General features: G+C 42.8%; 1 protein-coding gene across 8 annotated transcripts in view; it reads right to left on the bottom strand.

Moving 5' to 3' along the window:
* Positions 1–24,702, bottom strand: part of LOC138597864 (rap guanine nucleotide exchange factor 6-like) — a 178,053-nt gene that overhangs the window by 34,219 nt on the left and 119,132 nt on the right. For all 8 annotated transcript variants that reach the window (XM_069669422.1, XM_069669430.1, XM_069669439.1 and 5 more), the window contains 10 exons: positions 21,789–21,969; positions 20,454–20,590; positions 17,313–17,471; positions 16,296–16,448; positions 14,198–14,362; positions 12,930–13,037; positions 12,555–12,758; positions 10,878–10,986; positions 10,528–10,771; positions 3,406–3,563 (listed from right to left, as the gene is read on the bottom strand). In XM_069669422.1, coding sequence (XP_069525523.1) covers positions 3,406–3,563; positions 10,528–10,771; positions 10,878–10,986; positions 12,555–12,758; positions 12,930–13,037; positions 14,198–14,362; positions 16,296–16,448; positions 17,313–17,471; positions 20,454–20,590; positions 21,789–21,969 — 1,618 coding nt within the window. The remainder of the gene's footprint in view (positions 1–3,405; positions 3,564–10,527; positions 10,772–10,877; positions 10,987–12,554; positions 12,759–12,929; positions 13,038–14,197; positions 14,363–16,295; positions 16,449–17,312; positions 17,472–20,453; positions 20,591–21,788; positions 21,970–24,702) is intronic.

Here is a 24,702-nt window from a genome sequence, read left to right as displayed (position 1 = left end):
CAAAAGTAGAAACAGAGGCTCTGAGAACATGACTTCACTCTCAGACAAGTGGAGACTTCTTCTGTCCCTCTAAGAAGCAGACATAACATCACAGCATTAACCTCCTTATGTCTATTTTTAAGCTTCTGTTGCTTGCAGCTGAGATGCAGGAGTACAATGAAGTGTGTTACATGTTAGGCAAGATTAGGACTGCAACTTCTACACTTATATTTTCAACTATTTTTCCAATTAATAAATGAATATTAAGAAACTTTAGAACAAAAGAGCCTCAAGAAGTGATTCCTCAAAATAAACCCATTTAACAGGGGGAACGTATACCCAAGGATAATCAATTTAAAGTTTACAGGACAGAGAAAAACTGCAAACTAGCACTTTTGGGAGGATGAGAATTGTGCTTATTGCTTGTTTTTTTAATGTATATATTTATTCTAATGTGTTATTTTCCTTATTTTGTGTATACTTGTGTGTGCATGGGTTCCCTCCACGGGTACTCCAGCTTCCCCCCACAGACTAAAGACATGCTCGTTAGGTTCACTGGTGACACTAGATTTCCCGTAGGTGTGAGTGTGAGCGTGAAAGGTTGTCTGTCTCTGTGTGTCAGCCCTGTGATTGATTGGCGATCAGTCCATGGTGTGCACCCGCCTCTCACCCAATGACAGCTGGGATAGGCTCCAGCCCTACTGCGACCCCTAACAGGGTAAGCGGTATAGATAATGAATGGATCGATGTTGTTAAGAATTAAAGTTGTATTTACACTCATCAGTTATACTTTATTCAACCAGGAGCTTTCCATAAAGCCTCACTGAGTTTCTTTTGTTCTGTATCTTGACTAAAATGGTGAGCAACAACCTTAAGTTACAGGCTTACATAAGACGTCAAACCTTTTTTATAATATAAAAAAATGCCCACCTTTAAACCAACCTCAATGGCACCTTAAAAACAACCCAACAGCTGGCTACAACCACAACAAACACAAGGGCAGCTGTGGGGCGGCTGTGGCACAGTGGCAGAGTCGGTCATGTCTCAGTCAGAAGGTTGGGGGTTAAATCCCTGACTGCTACAGTCCACGTGTTGAAGTGTCCTTGGGCAAGACACTGAACCCCAAATTGCTCCTGAAGGCATAGCCGTCGGGTAATGAATGGGCATAGATCCTGATTGGAGTGGGAGTTATGGAGTGGACTTTGAGTGGTCGGAAGACTAGAAAAGCGCTATATAATTACAGCCCATTTACAAGGACCAATCCAAAACAAAAACTTTTCAAAGATTTTAAAATATCCCAAATAATGTGTTGCCAAGCTTTCCAGCTCAAATGTGTAAAGGTGGCATCAGCTTCTGATAGTTATGTTAATTACACTACAGGTAGGAGGTTGGCTGGTAATTACAAGTATCTAAAGCCCTGCGGAGCATCTGGTACACAGTTCAGTTTGAGCGGGCTGTTCTCCCTCTACTATTAAATCTAATGGGAGGCCAGAGGACTAAAGGAAACTTGATCTAATGGCAGATGATTAATGAGGCCCATAGGGTGTGTGTGTGTTTCTAGTACAACACAACCACATGTGATGTATGGTCTGCAAACTATGCACAGGTGTGTGTCAGTGTGTGTAGCTCATTGACAAATGGCCGGTGGAATAAATCAGGACCGTATTCACTCTCTCGCTCTGTCTCACCTTTCCACTTTCTCCTTCTTGTTCTCCCCTCTGTCCATATTTCATTCTCACCAACACACAAACACACCAATCACACAGAGAGAGAGTGCCCAGTTTAAATGATTATGGGTGCAGAAACCCGTCCGACAGGAGGGAAATAAATACACTTTAAAGTCCAGGAGGTTAATTTTTGTCAGACGGACACAACTCTCCAGCAGCTCGATGGCACTTCAAACAGAAAGACCCCTGGCTGTTTGTATGTGTGTAAACCTGTGCTAGACATCTCCAGCTGCTTGCTTTGAGTGAGTGAATGTTGTTCCTTTGTTAGCATAAGTGTTGCTGAGAGGTTTGCTGTATTTCAAGGAGAGAGAAAGATAAAAGAGGGCAGAAAGCGAGTCTGTGTTTGAGACACGACGACACTACGCTTCTCATAAAGCTGCGTTATGCGATTTGAAAGGTTGTCTGCACTGCGTCTCCGAGCCGTCCTTCACTCGGCAAGTGGCTTTTTTTACTGTTCAGTGAGGCCGAGGTCTCAAGTCAAGTGAGACAAACAGCTTCAGGAGAGAAGCATGTAATTGTTTGACACACATGAATGAGGGCCATGAGGGTCATGAATGTGAGGGAAGTATTTGCAGTTGTTTGGTTCACAAATCTGAATAAAAAACAGGATTTTTTGGATGTTTTTAGGAACTCAGTTTTTGTTTGTGCTTTGGTAATGACTTTTTTTTTTGCATTAGTTTTCTATGGTTTGATCCTTTCTTTTACTTTTGGCCTTGCGAAAGCAAAACGTGCGCGAGGTGTAAACAAACAGCGCGTGCTTCACATACAGACACACGGCGCTATTCCGCCCTGCAGGCTCTGCTGTTAACACAGACGCCGTTTCACCTCTGTTAATACCTCCGATGCCGGCTCAGAGGTGGAACGACTTCGCCCCACCATTCCGCCTCTGTGCGCTTTACATAGATGACGGAACGTAACAGAGGCGTAATAATGCCACTCTTAACTGTCAGTGTAAAAGGGGCTATAGAGACATACAATCTTTCACGCTCACACTCAAACCTAAGGTCAATTTTAGAGTCACCAATGAACCTAACGAGCATATCTTTGGACTGTGGGAGGAAACCGGAGTACCTGGAGGGAACCAACACATGCACAAGGAGAACATGCAAACTCTACACAGGAAGGCTCACTATGTCCGGAATGGGATTCGAACCAGGAACCTTGTAGCTGTGAGGCTACAGCGCTAACCACTGCACCACCGTCCAATTTATTTATTAAAAACTGATTCTTATTTTTGAGGCTTGGCCATGTTTTTTGGTGCATTTCTGACCTTAACCATCAGGCCAACAGGGACCAGAGGCCATGATTTCTTGGGGTTATGATAACATTGTTATTCTTTTTTTAGCTTTTGCCTTATTTTAAAGGACAGCTGAAGAGAGACAGGAAATGCTGGGAGGAGAAAGTGGAGGACGACATGCACCAAATGATCGGCAGGCCGGGAGTATAACCTGCGATCAGTGCGCCCCGATAACATTGTCTTAACCAACGTTATTACATGGATCAACAAATGACTGAAGAAGCTAAAGCAAAGTGGGTACTGTGGGGTACAAAAAAAAACAATTTTTGAACAATCAGATAGCTTGTAAGTGGAACAACAAACAAGGTTAGTTGATCAATTAGTAAAGTGCTGCTCATGTGCATTATGAGCAGCTCATTGCTCATCAGTGTATTAAGGAGCATAGTAATCGAAGCTTTTTACCTGCAGGGTTGGAGAAGTCGAGGACGCTGGTGGCCGGCTGCAGCAGGTCGGGGCTGCTGGACGACAGGTTGCCGGGGATCGGCATGATGGCCACGCTGTGACGACACTGCTTGGTGCCCACAATGCTGTCGTCCTGAGACTGACCCATGCCGCCATCACTGGGAAGGGAAGCAGGGAGACAAGGGACAAGAGGGGTGTGAAGGTGGGAGTGAAGGGAAACGGTGTGAAAGTATAAGGGAAGGGGAGAAAAAGAGAAACAGCTTGATTAGATTTTGTCCTTTAATGACGAGCTTTAATGTCCTCTGACTGATTTCAGGCTTCACATTTGCAGCAGCAGACATTTCTCAAAAACAGCCAGATATTTTCTGTCTTTGTTTTATGAGTTTAAAGTATTCTCTCCCCGTCTTCTCGGGAGCATATAAAATCACAACTAATAAAACTCCAGGGAAAAATAATATCTGGAGATTGAATCAAAATGTCGACTCCTGCAGAATGAAAACACAAAATAACCGTCACTGCATTTGTCTTTTAATATGCAGCAGTGACACAGCTGAAATTCATCCATGAGGCGGCTTCATGAATGGCAGGAACTGATAAGGAGCATTCACTGATACAGAGACACAAGTTCACCACACACACACACACACGCACAAGTAGACACAAAGAGACAAAGAGACAGGTACACACAAGGTAGCAGAGACACAAACGAGCATCGCAAACAGCAGAGCACATATGAAAAGAAATGATGATTAAAGAGCTCATTTAGGTGTTTTCCAAAGACTTTGCAGTTGTATATATTTGTTCATTTGTACTTTGTGTCCTTTACTTTTGAATAAATCTCTTAGTGTTAGCACTTAGCATTCTGTTCTCTTGACCAGCAGTTGGCCACATTATGGGGATAAACTGGACTGGAAAGACAGGTGCATTTCAACCTGGCTTCCTGAGGGATATGCAAACATCAACCTTTACATTAACAGCCTCATTAGACTGCCTGGATCTGCACACGTGATGGAAATGGCAACTCTTCTGAGACAAACCCACAGACAGAAAGGTTGGCTATTGTGATGTTGAAAAGCCCTGTCTCAAATGATGAATGCGTTGCTGAAGGTGGAGACACTTTCCGTAACAGCTGTGCCAGATTTACAACGGAATCAAGGCCTACGCAGAAGTTAAAATTAAGGCTTTAAAAAGGCTGTATATCATGTTATTTTAAGCCTGTTCTACTGTTAGGGCTGCAAATAATTATTACCTACATTATTAATTCATCTGAATTTTTTTTAAATATAAATCTTGGTCTAAAAATGATTAAAAATCTGAAACAGTATATTTCATCTTCAGCCTGATTTGATCGTCCAAAACCCAAGATATTCGTTTCATTTCATTGTAAGACTGAAATAGTTTGGTGATCCTCAAATCGGAGAAGCCCAAACCATAAAATGAAATTAACATTAATTTGTAATTAAATGTGGGGCGCTGGTTTAGCTCAGCTGGTAGAGCAGGAGCCTCTGCACAGAGGCTACAGTCCTTGACACAGCGGCCACAGGTTGGACTTACGCCCCTCTACCCTTTGCTGCATGTCATCCCATAGGCATCATATGTCACTTTTTTGGTGCTTCAGTAGTATGCGACACAAAACTAACCTAACTAATAATATAATAAATCAAATGAATATGTGACTGGGAGCCTTTTAAGGTTGCAAAAATAGACGCATAGCTAATTGCATTGAATAAGTGCATTATAGGTTTTGCTTAAACTCTGCAGAAGAGGATGCATTTGGATACGGAAACCTTTTACAACCAACATTTCATTGACTTTTTAGACCTTCTAAAGTCTTCTTTTGTTGAAACTCACTTCACTGTTTTTTTTTTTAGCTTAGCTTTCCAAGAGCTGCAGAAAAGCTGTCAATCTAAGACTTTAAAACCTACTGCAGTATCTAGAATTGACAACAGTAGGTAAACTGTAGTGTTATATTTCAAACTGAATAAAAAAAAAAGAGCAAGTTGATCTCGTATCAGCACTTAGATTCTGTGATGATTGACTGATGTTTAACACACACTGCACGCGTTTCAATATGCTGTCATCGTGAGTTTGAGTCACAGGCTGTAATTGAGTGTCTGAGACAGAGTGTTCATCTCTTCCTGCCTGCATACTAATTGTAGCTTCCCTTTAGGTGCGTGTGTGTGTGTGTGTGTGTCTACGGTGTGTACCGAGCACGGTGCAGTAATGCAGGGCTTCCACTAACACAGCCGAGTGCCGCTGTAGTGAAGCCCCTGTAATCTTCCAGTCAGTCGACAGGTACTGCAGCGATGAGACGGGAGATTGAGAGGCGCAAAAGGTGGAAAAAAGAAAGGAAAGATATGAAAGGAAAAAGAGAGAAAAATGTAGGTATATTAAAAAGTTGGAGGACGGTAAAAAAGGAGGCAAGAAAAAGGTCTGCTGGATATCATCCGATAAATCCCTACAGAATACATTAAATATAATACATGTTAGATGGACCCCAGAATGAAGCGCTGAACAAAAATTGAATGTGAAAACAAGGAGAAAGATCACCTTGACTGCGCGGAAAAGTGAGATTCACGTCTTAAAGAAATTTGCATGAAATCTATAACTGCAGTCCTCTATAATGTTCCTGAAGGTCAGTGTTGTGTGTGTGTGTCTGTGTGTGTGGCTGCCTGCTGTGCGCACGTCTACACATGGATACTGAATCAAATGGTTGGAGGATGTGAAGTAACACAAGAGGCCCCAAAGCAACTTACCCAAACAGGCCCCTGAAGCAGCAGAGACAAACAGGAAGAGAGACGACATTGAAAAGCGTGAAAAAGAAAAATCAAACAACTGAAAAAAAAAAACAGAAGCAGAGCTCTGTTGAAGTGATTCAGCAGCGGTACAAGTGCAGCAGAGCGACAAGGTCTCTCTTTTCTCTCACGCACACTTAAAACAACAGAAACACACATGTAGGCTGACAGAATATACAACAGGCAAAGGGAAGGAGACGCTGGCAGGTTTGCTGGAATAAATAAGCAGAAGGTGTCAGGAGCAGTTTCTTAATGCAAACATAGATTCACAAGCAGCACAGGACAGGAAACTGCAGAATCTGTGAGGAAATCCAGCTCGAGTATTTGACCTTTTGACCTCTTCTGTTGGAGAGAAGCAGGAAGAACATAAAAAACTGAATAATCAAGACTTAAACACTCAAGATTCATCAGTTTGACCTTCTTCTCTGCAGAAAGACGGAATGAATATTAACTGAAGAACACATATTGATGATGATGAGGTGAATTTATTGAAACTTTTATCAGGTACAGTCCCAGTGAGCACCACCTGGGATTTCAACTGTTGATTGAAAACAGGGTGAAATCAGGTCTGAGACCTAATTTCAACCGGCTAAAGTTCGGTTACGACATCATATACTTTTGATAATTTGTTCACCTTAGGGTTGAAAGGAGGACAAAAGTGATGATTGTCGTGGCCTTTTTTGCAAAATTATTTTGCAGTGGTGGGTAAATTCCGGTCTACGCATAGACGTAATTTCAGCGCATTTAATCTTTCATACACAAATAAAAAATATGGCGCTTTATGGTCAGTGTGATATGAAGGTTCAGAGAAATCGTAAAGAGAGCAGTGTTAAACATTCCCCACAGAAGAAGAAAGAAGAAGACTGCTCATGTGCAGGTACTTCGGCTGTGCAGCTCTGAAGACAAAGGCAGAGCGACCCCTCGGTCATGAGTGCTGGACTTGAATGCATCTCTTGTGAGATGGAATCCAACTCCGCTCGTGTTTGCAATAATTTTCTGCTCATTTATACGATCATTTTAGCTGCTAAATATATGTGATGCGACTTGTTAATATATGTGTGAACGTGAGATGAATCTTGCGACAGAAGCAGGTGAAATCTGGTCTAAACATAAACATTTAATCAACGTTGGTGAAAAAACTTCCACTTTTGAACCAGTATTGAACGTCTTGTCAACAGTCGACTACAACAGTGTGGGCTACACAACTTTAAAGCTTGTGAGCAATAAGCCTTTACATTTGCAGTGATGTTCAATGTACATGTAAACACTAAATCATAACTAATAATACTATAAACGTCGTCTTGAATAGCATGTCTTGGTTTATAACTCGTGTAAAACTGGTCAGCTGTGGGAGTTGGAGCCGGTCTGGTGCTAGACTATGTTGCTCTCTTTTTCCATTCTGTCACCCTCCTACTGCAGGTGGGGCTCGCCTTTTATTTAACAATACTGACATTTATAAGTCTTCACCTGTTAACGTAAAAGATCTTTATTAGGACAACTTTTTCCACTGCTGTCTGCACCACGACTTTACAATACGCCCACCGAATGCATTAAAAGGGGCATGGGAATTAAGACAGAGTTGTCCATCCAAAAAGTTCTGTTTTTTTAAACATAGTGGAAAACAAGGCAGAACTAAAAACATATCCACTACAGGTTATTAAAAGTTAAAGGTATTGAAAGCTCCAGGTTATGGGCACCATTAACCTTGATTAAAAAATTGGAAGGCTGTGGCATTTTGCCTCGACAAACCAAATCTTTCCCTCTCGTCACAGCAGACATTTAAAGGCTCATAGTCTACAGTGTTGTCCAAGATATAGTTGTATCTATTTATACATATAGAACCATTTTATTGTGAATAAAGACGGAGCAGCTAATCCAAAAACCTTCTCTCTCTCCATGTTCAGTCAAGGCAGATCTACAAAGTGAGCGCAGTGAGCATGCTGTAAAACGTGGATGTCTTCTCTGGTGAATGCTGAGATGCACAAACACTCGATAACAGAACAGTTAAAGTGACATGCATCATGATTTGGTTCATGTAACTGCATCTCCAAGAAGAAGAGAGGATGGATGTGGCCCGACGGGGACATGCGTTGTTACCACTTTATCGTCATCTCACTAAATCACCTGGACTTCTGAGACAAACTGACTAAAGGCTGAAACCTCTTGTCTATTGCTTTCCAATCTTAGGAATGTAAATCAACAGGGCTGGTCAATATGGGATGTGTGTAAAAGCTGTGCGTGCAGGCCCGGACATCTTAATTTGGCAGGAAAACGACTCGTTTATTGCCAGTGTGTCCTTGTCATATAAAATCCTTGTCTGAAGTGGAGCACAATGTCAGCCAAGACAGAAGAGAGAAGCAGCAGCAGCAGCAGCAGTGACGCTGGGCAGGATTTTAAATCATTAAACAAGGTTATTTGGTGTAAATTAACTCGTGATGGTGTTTAAAGAAAGTGAGCAACAGCAGTGAAATGAAGCCTTTTTAGAGAGAAACCGCACCATAGCAACAGTGGCTCCTAAAAACGACAGTGAGACCAGTGTATGTGTGTGCGGTCGGACTTCAAACTGCATGGTATCTTACATTATCCTCAGAGCAGAGTCTCTTTTGTATACATGCACACACACACCTAGGAGGAAACTTTACAATGCTGCCTCCTGTCAACTTTTCCTCCGAAAACAGGCGCTGATGAATCCCGATTGAACCCAAACCACCCCTCTCATCTTCTTTCTCATCTCCGGTCCCTTTAATCAGCCATCAATTCCTTTGAACCAAAGAGTGGTTTGAATGGTGCACACGAGCTAAAATAAAAAGCCCTTGTTTGGTCGATAAATAGGACGGCGGCGGCGAGCCCTTGGAAGCTGTGCATCCAGTCAGATCAATGGCTGTGTGATAGCGTGTTGCGTTATGATTCAGAGCACAGTCGGTTTTTCATGCAAACTGCGTGCAGAGCTGGAAACCGATCGAGTGAGACGGGACACAAATACGCATGATTTTGTGTGTGTGTGTGAGTTTGCAGCGCGCGCGAGTGTCGTGCTGATGGTTAGTTCTGTAATTAACAGGACCAGAACAGCGTCTTCTCGCTCACACACTGACACAGTACAGAGTTTAATGAGGCCTGGAGAGGCATGAAATGATGAAATGAAATCAAGCCTGTATCAGCACGTTACGGCTGGAATATTGAATGTGAGCGCCCATCTGCACAATTGCTTTAGATTGCTCCAGATGCTGCGAGTACAATGGATGACAACAACAATGGCTGTGTGATTATGATGATGATGCCTTCCATTTTTTTGAGGCTGAAGATGAGTGAAAAAGCAGAATGAAAACTGCATCCCAGACAACCGCAAGTAAGAAAGAGCTAAAAGTAAACAGCACATTTTTAGAGCAATGTTCATGACAACAGCTTCAAATAGGACGGATGCATACACTTATTTCTGTCCAATAGCCGTAAGTCAGCCTTTTAAGTACAGTTTGCTGAAATCGCTTCCTCATACGAACCATGAGAAAGGGTTAAACGTGCCTCTCTCTCCCGCTCTCTGAGGTGCACTAAATGGTTCAGTTCAATCACAAAAAAGCTGGAAGCTTAGATTTCTGCTCACGCCTCCAATATTTGCCGTCTGCAGAGGGTCACCGGTTGCTACAAAACTGATGCACAGACAGCAAACAGATAAAGTCAGAGAGGATTGTGGGCCGGCCGACTCGGCCTAAAATGTTTTTTTAAAGAAGCAAAATCCTCCTGAATTCACGCTGCTGATCTTTTCTTTAAATATTGTCGCAACTTTGGGGGCACGGAGAAGCTGCGTATACGACCTTGACATACGACACTTTAAGGTTGATAGCAGAGCAACACTGTCATATATTTGGCCCTTTAGCTGCTCAATGCTCCTCTACTTTAAATAGCTATTGTATTGTATGTATTTTTAGTGCTTCAGCAGCGCGCTGTGGCTGAAAACGACCCAATGAGAGTGGTGAGAGTGAACAGCTGAACAATGAGCTTAACCTCACTATCAAGGGGAGGGGAGACCCTCTCACTTTGTCACAGTGTTCTCACATCATCATTTGATACATATGTCTTATTAAAACACCCATTATTGCTGCTTTAACTCTCCTATAAATCTTAATCATGCCATGGTGTTTTAATGACTGATTATTACATATTCTGACCATAATTTATCCAAACATTAAAACATTTTCCCACCATTCTTTGGTGTATAGGCCCTTAAAAAGAAAGTAGTTCCTTCTCATTTACATTTAGATTCTTTAAATCAGTTTTAAGAACTGCCTCCATTCACACACACAGACAGCAGTGATGAAATAAATCCTCTTACCTGAAGGGTTTGGGCGGCAGGATACTGAAGCGCGTCTTCTCCAGCATCTTCCTGATCTTGTTTCGGCCTCCTGACACGGTGTTGGCCTTCATTTTCCTGGTGCTCTTGTGGTCCGTGGGGAACTCCATGTCTCCGGGAAGGTCCGGGATGGAGAAGCGATTCCCTTTTTTCTCCTGGATCTTGGGGATGTGAGGGCCGCCGTTCTTCTTCTCGTGCACGATCCTGCTGAGGAGCTCTTTGAAAACTGGATGGATGGAGGCACAGAGAGAGGAGGATTAGTACTCATTTGAACTGAAGCAGATTGCGCTCTAGTTGCATTAGTACAATGGGAACAAACTGACTTTACTCACCAAATATGTTGGTTTTCACGGTGAGAGACAGGTGTGTATTATTTCTTAGGATGTCAACAGCTTTGGTGACGGAGATGTTCTCAAAGTTCTGACCATTGATCTCCATGATCTGAAACAAGAAGGATTAAATAACAAAATTCAGAGACAGGAACTCATAATGAGATTTGTGTGGAGTGGAAAAAACCTCCATTATCATCCTTGAGTTGTATTCTGGTTTGTCTGTCTTAATATTATTCTTGTCTGTTGACTCAACACATCTATAAGCAGTTAATAAATGCATAGTAGGGACAATGTGGTCCTCTCCAAATAACCCATAAGGGGAAGTTTGCTGTGCAGCATGACTTCTGGTTAGCTGCATTTGAAGAGATAAATGTGTAGTTTGCAGAATCAACCAAGTAGTGAATAAAGCAATCCTTTTTTTAACTCAAACTTTAAGTGAACTTTAGAGCAGGCCGTGTCAGAATGTTTAAAATATGTATCGTAGGTTCCCAAGATGACACTTTTTGAGGACTGTCCAAAGCAACTGTAGTGTTGTGATGTTTGTGATCTACCGTTTGTTTTACCCCTTTCCCACCTAAATTCAGCGTGTTGACGCAGGTTTTTCAGACCTGGGAAGACCCACTAATAAATGTAGATTGTCTCTTTTCCCATAGCCAGTGAAGTATACTGCTTTCCTTCTCTTTTCTGATGTCACAAACGTGCCGGAAACAGGGTTAATAAACAGTGAAGATGTTACGGTGGTTAGGTCTTTAATGTATCTATTACTCATCCAGTCTGTTTATCAAACTCGGCGCTGACAAATTTGGAACGATGTTCGAGCGCTGCTCAGACGGAGACGGGTGGAATTTGTAGCTGAGATGATAAGGAGTCGCAGAAGTTAGCAATGGAGCATATCATCGCGCTGGAGAGGAGTAGGAGATTAGCATGTCGACAAGGGTTTTGTGTTCCCATCAAAGCCGATCGGAGCCGAGACGATAATTACCCGGGTCTTCTTCTATCTTTTACTTCACAATGATGACTCCCACAGGTCTTTTACTTTTTAGACTTTGGTCACAGTGAAAGGTGGGAGAAAGACAGGTACCATTCTATGTTAAACATGCTAAAGATTGAGACATCTCAAATTCAAGATGGTTCCCGTAAACACAGATGTGGATTAATATCTCTCTAATACATGTGTAAATATCTTAAGTTCATAGATCTGTCAAAACATACTGTTCATTATCATTAATTGACTTGTGTGTAGATTATAACCTTCATATCCATCTGCACATCTTGTTACAAATGTTGTACACTCAGCTCAACCACATTGCAACGTCAGATGTTATAAATAAATAGCGCTGACATTTTGACCACAGGACTGGTCGAGCACAAGACAAACCAACCTGAAGCTTTAGGGAGGTCTAAATATCTGCACTCTTGCTGGGAAACATTTATTTCTGTAATTTCATGCTTTTTTTATCTTAGAAGTGGTTTGATGCAGAGCCCTGATGGTTCTCATTCTAACCGTCTAATTAGGGACTAATTCACATCAGGGAAAGCACAAGAATTTGATACATGCTAAAGATGATGGAACATCAAAGCACAAAAGATGAAAACAAAAGAGTCATAGTGTACAGCTATACATACAACAACATAGCATCCAGTAACATTCTTCGAAAAAGCACTTGACCCTCTCACCTGATCTCCCCGTTTGAGTCCGGCCTCTGCAGCCTTGCTCCCTGGCTCCACCGCCTCGACAAAGATGCCGAATCCTCTCTCGCTGCCGCCCTGCACGCTGAAGAACAGCGGCGTCTCCCTGGACGCCTTCTGCAGAGTGATCTGCCTCCACTTAGCCTTGGCTGCACATGCTATGTTCAGCAGCCGCAAGTGGCCCTTCATTTTCTGACGAGGAGGGAGAAATTGGAACATGATTGGGCTGGAGAGTCTTTCATTTAAATGAGCTTTTTGTTTGCTAAGCTGTGTGCAAATGCTTCAAGCTCATTTAAAACCAGCTGTTTTTACATGAGCTAGAAAAGATAATATATTTATTAAAAGACTTAAATTTGATCTTACTGTCAATTCTAGATGTCTCTCAAAGTCCTCCAGGAAGTGTGTCATGGCCGGGTCGCCCTCAAAGTCATTGAAGTGATTGTTGACCCACAGCAGCACTATTCTTGTTACCTGTGAGACACAATAAGAGCTCAAGTCAGTTTTCACCTCGCACTTCTTTCACTATCTGAGTATAAGCTGCTTTGAGAACTCTTGCAGAATGCTGATACTGTAGGTGTGAGGTCAGAGGTCATTTTAAAGTACTTTGCAGGACTTCAGGAGCTGCTAGATGCTCAGGGGAACTTTAGGGGGCTTAGTGCTTGGCAACAGGAGTGCAGTTCTGCTTCATGACTATTTCATGGTAATGTCAACATTAAAACAAGTCCATCTATTGACTGTATAATGGTATAATAACTTAAATTGCAACTTTTGCACGAAAGAAATGCATCTTTATTGGTCCAATTTTTGTTTAACTCTAGTTATAGATCTGTTAGATATCTGTAGATATGTTCTGCAAAGACCAGTTAGGTAAGCTCGCAAGAAAAACATAAAGCTGTTTAATGACCATGTGAAGTGTTCAAAATAATTAGAAGAAAAAAACTACAGCAAAGGGCATTCAGAGACAATTATTTCTGCAAATGTACTCTTGTGTTGACATTGTTCCAACCTCTGCAAAAGGTCAGAGCAGCAACCAATACATCAACACAGAGCATCAATCAATGTCCACTTTCCCCTCTCTCCTTCGTTTCCCACGCCATCTCTCCTCCCCTCTTTCTACCTCCTGTGACTCTCTCCCTGCTCGTTCTGTACAGGATTAGATGCTGTTTAATGGAGCTGCAGATCATAAGCCCGAATGACAACCACATAAAGACTACTGACAGCACAAGACTAATCTTAGGTTAAAGCATTTATGGACAACAGGAGTGTCAGGTGAGAACAAATCGCTGCTGGGCTCAAGGACAGCTGAGCTGGCTGAACTTGTATTGATCGGCATGCGAGCGGCACAACGCGTGAATTCTTATCAACATGCATGAATACAGGACATTAGTAGTGCTGATAGGAGCATAAGGGCGGCCATAAAAAGCTGTGCACATAAATAAGTACAGTATAAACGGGAATATAGAGTTTTCACTTAGTATGCACACTTTACACTCCACAGAGACACTCCTTTACACTCCCATCCCTCTTTTATGTCTCAGGATACCCGAGCACATACACACAAACTCATATGCACTGTAGAAAAACATTAAATGAACAAAAAGTAGACCCAACAACACATGCACAAAACCAACCGTGTCCCGCAGGGTGTCCACCTGGAACCAATCCAGCAGCTTCCTGCCAACCTCCATTGGATTTGACAGGAAGGTCCTGTAGGTCAACAGGAAGTCCTCGATGTAGGTCGGGTCCACCACCGACGGCTCCTCCACTAGGTGCATGATCAAACGCTCAGGGGTTCCCTGGGGTAAAAAATATATACACACCACAGACTGTATAAGAAGATGAACGACATGACAGCTCCACAAAAGTGAAGCCAAAACATTTCGAGCGCCCCCTGCTGACTGGCTGCAGTATAGGTCATAAAGCCCACCTCCTCCATGTTAACAGATGGGACACGAGTCAAACTATAAAATCAAAATACAGGCCAAATAAATGTTTCTCAAACATTATAGTTAGTTCTTATAATGCTGAGTTACGTCAAAGTGTTCATTTTTCTGACAAGTTTAGTTTTAATTAGTTATTTGATGCTGTAAAAAGGATGATTGACAGCTCTGTTGACAAATACGGCTCCTGCAGCCGATCTGTTCCAGATAAGCAGAGTAGAGGAGGAACGGCGACAGGAGACGTAACTAAAACAATCACTACAGTCACTGAAGTTTCCATACCTGTGAACGTCTGCTTCAGACTAACACAAGAAGCTGTTCTGCTGTTAAACACGCCGGCGTGCGGGATCCTTGCTGTTTTTTCAGTAAGTTAAGTGTGTGTTTTGGTTAGCGGAAGTGGCTACAGCGGCTCCACCCGCCGATCTCTACTGCACAGACTCTGGCTCCAAATGACGTCACCAGCACAATATGGCAGCGCCCATCACAGGGCTATTTTGGTATCAATTCTGTACAATGAGAGCAGATGGAGACGCGTCGTCCATCTATATATACAGTCATTGATACACACTGTCTGCAGCTGATACACGGAGAGAAACATACGGGACAAACTCATAAATACACATGTCAGGAAGCTGGAATGACACACAGGAACACATAATCTATATAGACTCACACACAATACATGCAGAAGCACACACACATACACTGCAGGCAAAACACATTTACATATAATGTCCACATTAATCATAAAAGTGACAAGGACATAAACTTTAAAGATGCAGCTATTGAACTGAGCTGTCAGTCAGCCATTAATAAAAAAGGACACATGCAGACACACCCACACTCACAAACACATTTGTTATTCACAAGTAGCACTGATATATTGTCCAAAGCAGTTGTGTAAGCCTCTGGTGGTTTGAGCAAGTTTGTTAGTGTTACAAGCGCAGAGGTTTCTGGGGGAAACGATTCGTTTAACAGGGAACAGAAACCACAAAGGCCCCCACTTTTGTCTGACTCGCAAAGAACAAAGCCAAAAACAGAAGCGGAAATGCTAACACTTGTGAATTGACTCATCTCCACTGGACATGTTTGGGAGCCAACAGCCTTTTTCCTCGGAGCCGTGGCCAAGAGAATCATTCAGGCCCATTATCGGATCAATACCTGGCTGCCTCCGGAGGCTCCGGGAGGAAGATCAAAGGGCCTCGGAGCGCTTTGCAATGTAGCGTACAAGGCAAACACTAATAGTGAAAATTGTGCCTCTAAACAATCAGCTAAGAAGACCGAGCTGCTGCATTGATGTTTCTGCAGGAGACTGTATGCGAGGGCATGGTCGATTCATAATGAGGTGGAATCCAAATCAATCCAAAGCATTTTAGTGGAGATTACAACGAAAGAAAATTGGGATAAGTTCATTTTGTGATTTTAAAAGTTGGGCAGAACTTACTGAGAGAATAAACATGCTTCTTAGCTGGTGTTTGCTTGCCTGTCGCTCCATTTGTAGTAAATGTTCTTGAACAAGGTTAAATGTATTCCTTTATCGAGCCAGGTAACCAAGACTTGATCTGGGTCAAACGCCGATCTAATTTCACCTTACTTTTGAGCCTGAAACTATCCTGAATCCCTGTGTTTACATCGACAATGGATTTGCAATTTGTAGAGTTAAAAACAATGTGTTTCTTTATTGATCTTTGTAAGAGGCTGGGTCAGATCCACAACAGAAACCTCTGGGACTAGAGAAGTTTCAGAGCAGCAAAAAGCTTTCTGGATCTAACACTTAAAAATCACTGACCTTGATGACGATGTGTCCCTTCCTGGTCCCGCTGCGATCGAGCTCCCGGTGCTCCTTCACCATCACAATCTCCCCCTCCTCTTCCACCTTGTGCGTGTTCTTCTCCACATGGTTGAGGATGCGCCAGTAGTCCTCTTGGGCGATGCACACGAACTGGTTGAGGATGACATGAGGACAGCGGGTGAACTTGTAGTAGAGCAAAACATTGCTGGGCACCACGAACGGGTACTCAAACAACAGCACAGAGGAAGCATGAGCGGCGGCAGAGAGAGGCATGGGAGGGACGGACGGATGGAGGAAGGAAGGAAGGTCCAACAAACGCTACTTCTCCCACAAATTATGTAAGCACATAAGGTTGTCCAAAACTCTCTACGCTAGTTAGTAGAAGCATCCTTCACTTCAACTTGAGCCAAGACATGACTCGTCACTACCCTACAGCAGTGCACTCGCTGCTCTTCTCCTGACGAAATCATCAATTTCTGCATTTGTCTCGCTAAGCTCTACCTCTGTAACTTCCTCTGCACCGAAGACAGGAAACAATGTGCGCAGTGGAGGAACTGGGCAGTGTGAACAGAGGTTCCCACAAGTACACGCAAGTCTTCTTTTACCTTTTGTGAGCTCATTAGCATAACATACTTTCTCCGAACCAAGAGTGGCTTTCTGTGAGAAACCTGCAGGGCTATTTATAAACTCATCTGAGAGACACAACATGATCACTTACAGCAGGCCTGTTAACTAACAAGCAACTTGTTGTACTAGAAGCACTGCTATGGGAAGTCATGCAATCAGAATGTCAGAAAGGAGATGAGATGTGCCATCATTGTTGTGGTTGCAACACTCTACATTAAAGTCCAAAGAGGAAATTCATGCAAAACAAAATAAATCAAACTTTATTGGTAGTTGTCTTAGTCAGTGTCAGTAAGTAAAGATCTTTGCTTTAACAGCAGATTATCGACTTCTTGTAGCGAGCACATAAGCAGTATACGTTTCCTTTTTGTCTTTATCAATCTTCCTCACCTGACAGTCGTCCCCCTTGGTGCGGACCGCTCCGTTCATGTACTGTTTGTCCAGCGACGGAGAGATGCCAAAACTGTTGCCCATGCAAAGGCTCTCCGCTCTTCCCTCCAGGTGGCCGATCTCCACGGCCCCGTTCAGGATGACATACCAGAGGTCCAGCTGCAGACAGGCAAAGAAAGATGACATCTTAACGATCAGCAGCTACACAGCAGCAAACATTTTTTATATGCATACGTTCATCTGGTATTAATAATGCTGGCTTGTGGATTTTCTTCAAGCTTTCTATTCATAATCATGTGCTAAGTTTAAATACTCAACATCCATGTGAATATCCTGCAGGGTTAAAGCAACAGAAGGCAACATCATTCCTTTAATTTTAACAATATTACATTTGAGGGTGTTTCATAAAAACTGGAACAGATATGAATTATCAGGATAAGCTGGCACATCACCAGCCAATCACACCAAAGCTCCACCAAAGGGTCATCTCTGTCCTGTACTAAGACTTTATTAGAATATGACTGCAGCATAGTAGGTAGATCTGGATTTGGCAGAAGCAGTAATGTCAAATAGAAGAAGAACACATACTTTGTTCATCTCAGAGGGGAAATTCCAATTTTTTCACTGTTTTTACAAACATGCTGCACACACAAAGACATGCATTAATGAGAGATGTCGGAGTGAGGGGGGCTGCACATGGACATGCACCCCGAGCAGTGGGGGATACGGTGCCTTGCTCAAGGACATCTCGACGGAGCCCAGGAAAGGAACTGGCACCTCTCCAGCTACCAGCCCCAATTCCACGCTTGGTCCGTACCGGGACTTGAACTGGCCACCCTCTCCGGTTCCCAAGCTAAGTCCCTGCAGACTGAGTTGCTGTGTACCCCAATTATTATATAACTAATAATGTCATAAAATACAGAATGCTTTGAATATGAATCAGCGATATCATTGTGTTACACCTTTTAAGACTCAACATTCACATCCGCTTGCATCCTCTCGAATCATTCAATTTTAAAGAGCACACTGGCTATAATTATAATTTAATACCTCTGATAGCTTTAAAAGGATGTGATAGAAGCATACAGCTGCACAAGAATGACTGTTAAAGTAGCTCTTTATTACTATGTGACATTTAGTTTATAGTGAGCATAATGTGGGTTGTGTGAGGGATGAGTATGATAGTGGAGAGGTATTGTGTCTCTAGTGGTGGCTCTTTGAATAGGAAATGCTGGCAGGCATAATATAACAAGCCATTCATCCCCGGTGTGAGCGGATGGAGGGAGGGCGAACGAGCCCCGGGCACCCTCCGAAACTCAAACTGATATTTCCTCCTCATTGCATTTTTATTCTCTCGCTGTTTCTCACCCTGCAAATCTCCTATTCTCTCAGTGCTTCTCACTTACTCTGCTCATCAGTTTCTCTTTCTTCCAGTCAGCCTCACGATCTCTATTTCTCAGCGGTGATGAAATGGTAATAAGTAAGGTGAGGTGAGGTCGACAGCCACATATATATTGAACAAATAGTCCTTGAGAGGCTGTTTCTGTGCAGTTTCTTCTAATTTAACACGTCTCACAGCATATATCATATTGTTTTATGTATGATAGCGTGCAAATACGTGTAAAATATTATTTGTCTAGCTCATATTATAGTAAAAAAAGTATATTCTGTGTAACTCCGAAATGTTTCCCTTGTTTGCTCCCGTGACTTCTCTCTCTTTCTGTCCTTTGAGGCACTCTACCTCTCTTTTTAATTCTGTTAGACCACTTAAGACTCTTTTTTATTTTCCTTTCCCTTTCTCGCTCACTTAGCCGAGTTATGTTCCCTTTCTGAGAGGAGACAAGTGCTTCTCTTTGACCTTCAACGCCAGTCCACAGAGAGACAGAGCGGAGGAAACCTGTCCATCAACCAACCTCGACGCAGACAGTATGGAAGCACAGAAAAACATACAATGAGCTGTGTGTGTGTGTGTGTGTGTGTGTGTGTGTGTGTGTGTGACTGACGTGTGTTCACGTCCTCTTTGAGCTTGGCGGCTGGCAGTTCATTGCCATTTATCACCCTGTCGGTTCTAATGCTGCTCTGTGTAACCAAACAGCCATGACAGAGCGCCCGTTTCTCAGGCATGTAACTTAATTAATTAGCCGTGTAGCAGCTCATGTGATTGACAGGGCTGCTGCTCTGCAGGGACTTTGCACATACCAGTTTCAGGACGTGAAGCTTTGGATAAAGTTGTAGTTCGTAATGGAACTATGCTTTTACATATGCAGCTTGTCAACACCTGCGTGTGTTTGTATCGTGTTTAATTTGTGTATTTCTTGCATTCTTTTTTTTTTTTTCACTTTTGCATAATCCCACACTGGCCAGCTGTAGCCCCTTTTACACGGCCTGTTCAAGGCAGGATTATTACGCCTCTGCTACGCTTCGTCTTACATGTAAAACGCACGGAGGTGGATGCCTCTGAGCCGGCATTGAAGGTAGTAACAGAGGTGTAACAGAAGCGAAAACAGCGTAGCAGGCAGGGCGGAACAGTGCTGTGTGTGAAGCACACGCTGTTTGTTTTCACCTCCACACATTATGCTTCCAAAACACAGGAAAGGCTTGTAAAAACACACACTGGAGTGGTTTTACGCTGGCGTTACTTGGTGCAACGCAAAATTTCAAAGCCCGCATGATGGCGGAGCTTCGTTACGGCGCTGAGGCGGAACCACATGTAAAAATGCTTCATGCTTGTGTGCATTTTGGAAGGTCTAATCATTGCTTTGCCTGCCATATAAAGACATTTAATATCTATAAGCTTTCATAACATTAAATCAGCTAAAAGCTTTTTTTCCGACTGAATAAAGAAAAAACATTGTTTAAGTCTTATGGGAATTAAGTGTGATTGTGTTGATGAAGCAGATGTAATGAATATAGTATATTTTGATTATCATAATTACCCTGCTAGCGGTAAATCTACTTGGGACATGCTGCAATAGTAGCTAAGAACAACAGAGATTAATGAATAAGCACAATTCTTTATACCACTTAAAGCTTAAATAATTAATCTCTGTCAGAGTTTTACACGGCCTTTTCACAGTGACTCGGATACACTTCTGTTTGACTTCCATGTGGATGTATGGTATTACAGTGGTGCATTCCTACCTCCTGTTTGTGCTGCAGTATGACTGTGCCGGCCTGCTCCACCACCTCAAACACCATGACGCTACACAGCTCTCTGCGCACGGACATGGTCATGTTGGCGAAAGCCGGCAGCTGGTGCATGAACTCCAGTAGTTGCTCTGTTGGGCACAAAAAGAAAAGAAAGAAGAAGAGAGTTGGATAAAAAAGGAAAAAAAACTCATGTAATTGATACAACTTGTGCTTCCAAAGCAATACTTCTTAAGTGGGCAAATTAAACGGTAATTGATTTTTCCACTTGCAAAAGCAGCTTTTCTAAACAAACCTTTAAACGGTTCCTACTCACATACATCACCAGGGCTGCTGCCGATTCCAGCACATCGTAACCGTTCCCTTATTAGCCTGGATCAGTGCATTCTATTGGTGCTTAATATCTTCCTGCCTAATGAGAAACTTTCACACTCTGTTCTTCACTGATCTTCAGTGTACTTCCTCTGCTCTGTGACAGCGAACACAGTGACCTAACTCGAACCTGCACACCATGCAGCATGACCCAGCGGCTGCTTTATTCCCCCTGCTGCTATCACTTCATTCATTTCCTCTCTCTCTTCTTCTTCGTCTCTGTCCCTCTTCTCTGCAGTTGTTATAAAACATGGGCTTGAGAAGATTTATAAAGCAACCTCTAGGGTGGTAAGGTTGGGCTCAAGCAAATTGAGAATTGCTGTACCCATTTATGTAGGTAAAAAAAACTTGAAGAGATTCTCTGGATTGGAAGAACAAACAGAGCTTGTAACCTTAAATGTAACAAAAGTAATTTAAAAAGTAAATAAAAGATAAAGTCACTATTTTTTCAGGTAGAATAGGAACCAGACTTGAACTTAGGTTAGTTAGTCCTCCCCTCAGCTCCTCTCTACAGCATCTCTTTCCTCTGAATGAGCTCAGTGTAACACGTCGGCGGTGAAGGCCATGAGAAGGCCATCCTCCCAGCAGGCACGCAGCAGGTCGGGCCTTTACAACTCCTCTCTGCTCTCTGATGTGGTCACCCCCTCCTCCAGGACCCCACTGGGTCCCGCTAATGAGGTCGCCTCTCTGATTGCACACTGGAAGGGCACTGGTGTTTAGAGACCACTGTGAGGGGTCTTTTTGTGAGAGGGGCATTTGTGTAGCACCCCTGTGCTTACTGAATGATAGATGATGTTTCTGAGGGCTCTAGCTCGTGTACATGACGTCTAAAAATAGCAGCTGCAGTCCTCAAGAGACATGCAGGCTCATACTATATATAAGTCCCTCATTTAGCCACTGTTTACTTCATTTTAATGAAACCAGAAGTGTTTTAGTAGAACCATTAAAAGCACTGACCAATGTCGTCATCGTTGCGGTCGGCCGGGTCTTTCTCCAGACACTCTCGGACCAGGTCTCGGCCCAGAAGAGTGTCTGAAGCTCTCTCCAGGTCCTCGTCTTCCTCCTCCTCTTCCTCGCTGTCCACTGCAGCCTCTGGAAGTCCGGACAGGTCGACATCTCCCAGCTCGCTCTCTGTGGCCTGAAGGAAAGAGAAGGAAGCACAGCAGTTGGTAACAGTAGCAGGAAGCATGAAAGAAGTCTGTGAACAATTCTTTGAAAGTGACTGATTTGAATGACTTCGCAAAACTTGAGAAATGAGAAGAAAAAAATCTTTTGAGTACATGTCATCATTTTAGATTGGACTTCTTTTCCATCAGGATTTAACCTGCTTGACTAAGAAAAAGGACTATACAAAACAGAAATCCCTATTATACTGTGACCGAGAAGGTAATAATTGGGCATAGAAGTAAACCATGACAGGATGGTTTGTATGTCTTAAAATAGCGCACTTGTTTAAGTGTTTATGTGTTATTCATTTTCAGGCAGCAAGAACAATTTCAGTTTCTGACACCTGGTACAGTTATGATGATGATAATTAAAATACAATCTTAAAGTTATAATCTCGAAGATCTCAGTTTTGGTCTCTTTGGCGGCACCTGTGGCGATAAACGGTAATTGCGGGAGCACACTTCCCAAATATCCAGACAGTGTTGCATGTGTGACGTCAACGGTTGGCGCTAGTTGTAACTGATTCGCTCCTGCTATAATTCTTGGTTTTCCTCGCTGACAGTCGCTTTCCTTTTTAGACTGTTTGCTTCATCTGAGCGTCAAATTTGTTTCTTTTACTTTGGATTTTCACTTATTTTAGAAGTTGTATCTGTAGTCATCGATCTTTTCTTTGATGTTCAGCCATAGTAGATTACTGTTTACTCGCAACACATGCAGAGACTGGAAAAGCAGCCGCTTAGCTCCGCCTACCCTCTCTGGCAGACCAACCACTGCTGGGTGATGGAAAACCCGTCACTAACTGGGCGCCACTTGAGATTTTTTCTGCAAAAGTCGCACCCAGTCTGTAATACTGCAAATACAAAGGCTGTCATCAGTGGGCCATAGGCTCAATCACCATTGTGTTACCTCATTCGGCAATAGATAGTGGCTGAACAGACATTTATTTAAATGAAAATCTTCAAGATTATTACTTTAAGTTACCAAATATCCCATAAAACATAAAACTCTGTACAATTCACATTGTCTTTAATGTGGATTATCAGTGGTGTATCAGGCTTCCTAAAGCACGAGGAGTAACCTTGGATCGAGCAGCTGTACCTGTGACCCTGAGCTCAACCCTCACACCAAGACCCAAACTGGAAATCAGAGGATATCGGCCAAATATTTAAATCCAGCAGTAATAATTTATATTGCCCCATATTTCCCCAGTGCGGGGGCAGGCAGATGGTTGGCAGACTATTGGCTCTAATGGGGCAGAGGGGCTTTAAGGTCAGGTGGGAATTGAACCATCAACCCAAGAGGTGAAAAGAGGAGCTCTCCAGTGGTGGTGGCTGCACTGCAAGCCATCTGTTGGCTATGGCAGGTAGGGCTTAAGACAAAGAGATTGCTTATTGTTTCTTTGCATTATATTTGCAATTAACTGGGCTAAAGTGCTGCTATCCAATTAACTATTTCATTTTCTTTGGTTTGTAACAACATCCATTTACCACCTTGAGGAGTTTTCGTGGAATAAAGAGCAAGTGTCTAACTCGGGTATGACCTTGCAACATATTTTGTAGGTATCATTAAACCTACATTCTGGTAGTTGTTCACTTTAATAAGTGGAGCTGATTTGATTTAGGCTTTTGGAGCTGGTTGGAAAATCTTATATGGACTCCCTAACCAACAATGCAATCAAGCTCTTTGGTTCTGCAGAGATTTGGTATCCGGCCAAAGGTTTTTATAGGTTTCTCTGAGGCAAGGGGATTAAGCTAACAGTCCAGCCAAAGTTCAGGCACAGGCCCACTCCTGTTTTCATGAATTAGGTTGGACAAGCTATTTAGAGGACTTTTAGGAACACACCAGCTGCTCAGCTCTGTCCTTTCCTACATGGACTACATTTAATTTGTCCTCATAGATAACTACAGACAAACAAAAGTACTTTTCAGTCCAAAATTAGATATGAATGTTATAATAAATGTCTGTCAAGTCTCTATATATCGCCAAATGAGGTAACACAATGGTGATTGAGCCTATAGCCCACTGATGAAAGCCTTTGCATTTGCAGTATTACAGACTGGGTGTCTGAGGCGACTTCACAAGCAGCGCCCAGATAGTGACACGTTTTCCATCACCCAGCAGTGGTTGGTCTGCCAGAGAGGGTAGGCGGAGCTAAGCGGCTGCTTTTCCGGTCTCTGCAAGTGTTGCGAGTAAACAGTAATCTACTATGGCTGAACAAACTGTCTGGATATCTGGGAAGTGTGCTCCCGCAATTACCGTTTATCGCCATAGGTGCCGCCAAAGAGAATGAAACTGAGATCTTCGAGATTATCACTTTAATAAATGAGATAGAATAACATGCATTCAAGACACTCTGACCATACATCTTGATAACAGGTTATCCTGCAAGTTGGTTTGCAGTGCAAAAACCTATTTTTAATCAAATCCAATTTATCACGTCTTGGAGGAAATTTCATCAGACCAGCAGAACAAGACGAAGGCCAAACATGCAGAGGTTCTTTTTATAGTTCCCAACAAAAGAGAAACTCCATGCTTTGAGTCTGACATTGCTATGCAGGTTGTTAAATTCTTGGCCTTCACGATAAAATCTATCGGAAAATAGGATTATGGTTGAAGGAACAGTGGTGCCAGCCTGAGACCTAACGCCTCCATCTCCTCTCACGCTTTACAACTCTACAAGTCTTTCAGTGCTCGTCAGAGGCCG

The sequence above is a fragment of the Semicossyphus pulcher genome, unplaced genomic scaffold, assembly GCF_022749685.1.
Source record: "Semicossyphus pulcher isolate SPU_LCO1_2020_fin unplaced genomic scaffold, fSemPul1.0.p SCAF_10, whole genome shotgun sequence".
NCBI classification, from domain to species: Eukaryota; Metazoa; Chordata; class Actinopteri; order Labriformes; family Labridae; genus Semicossyphus; species Semicossyphus pulcher.
This window is presented reverse-complemented; position numbering and strand designations above follow the sequence as displayed.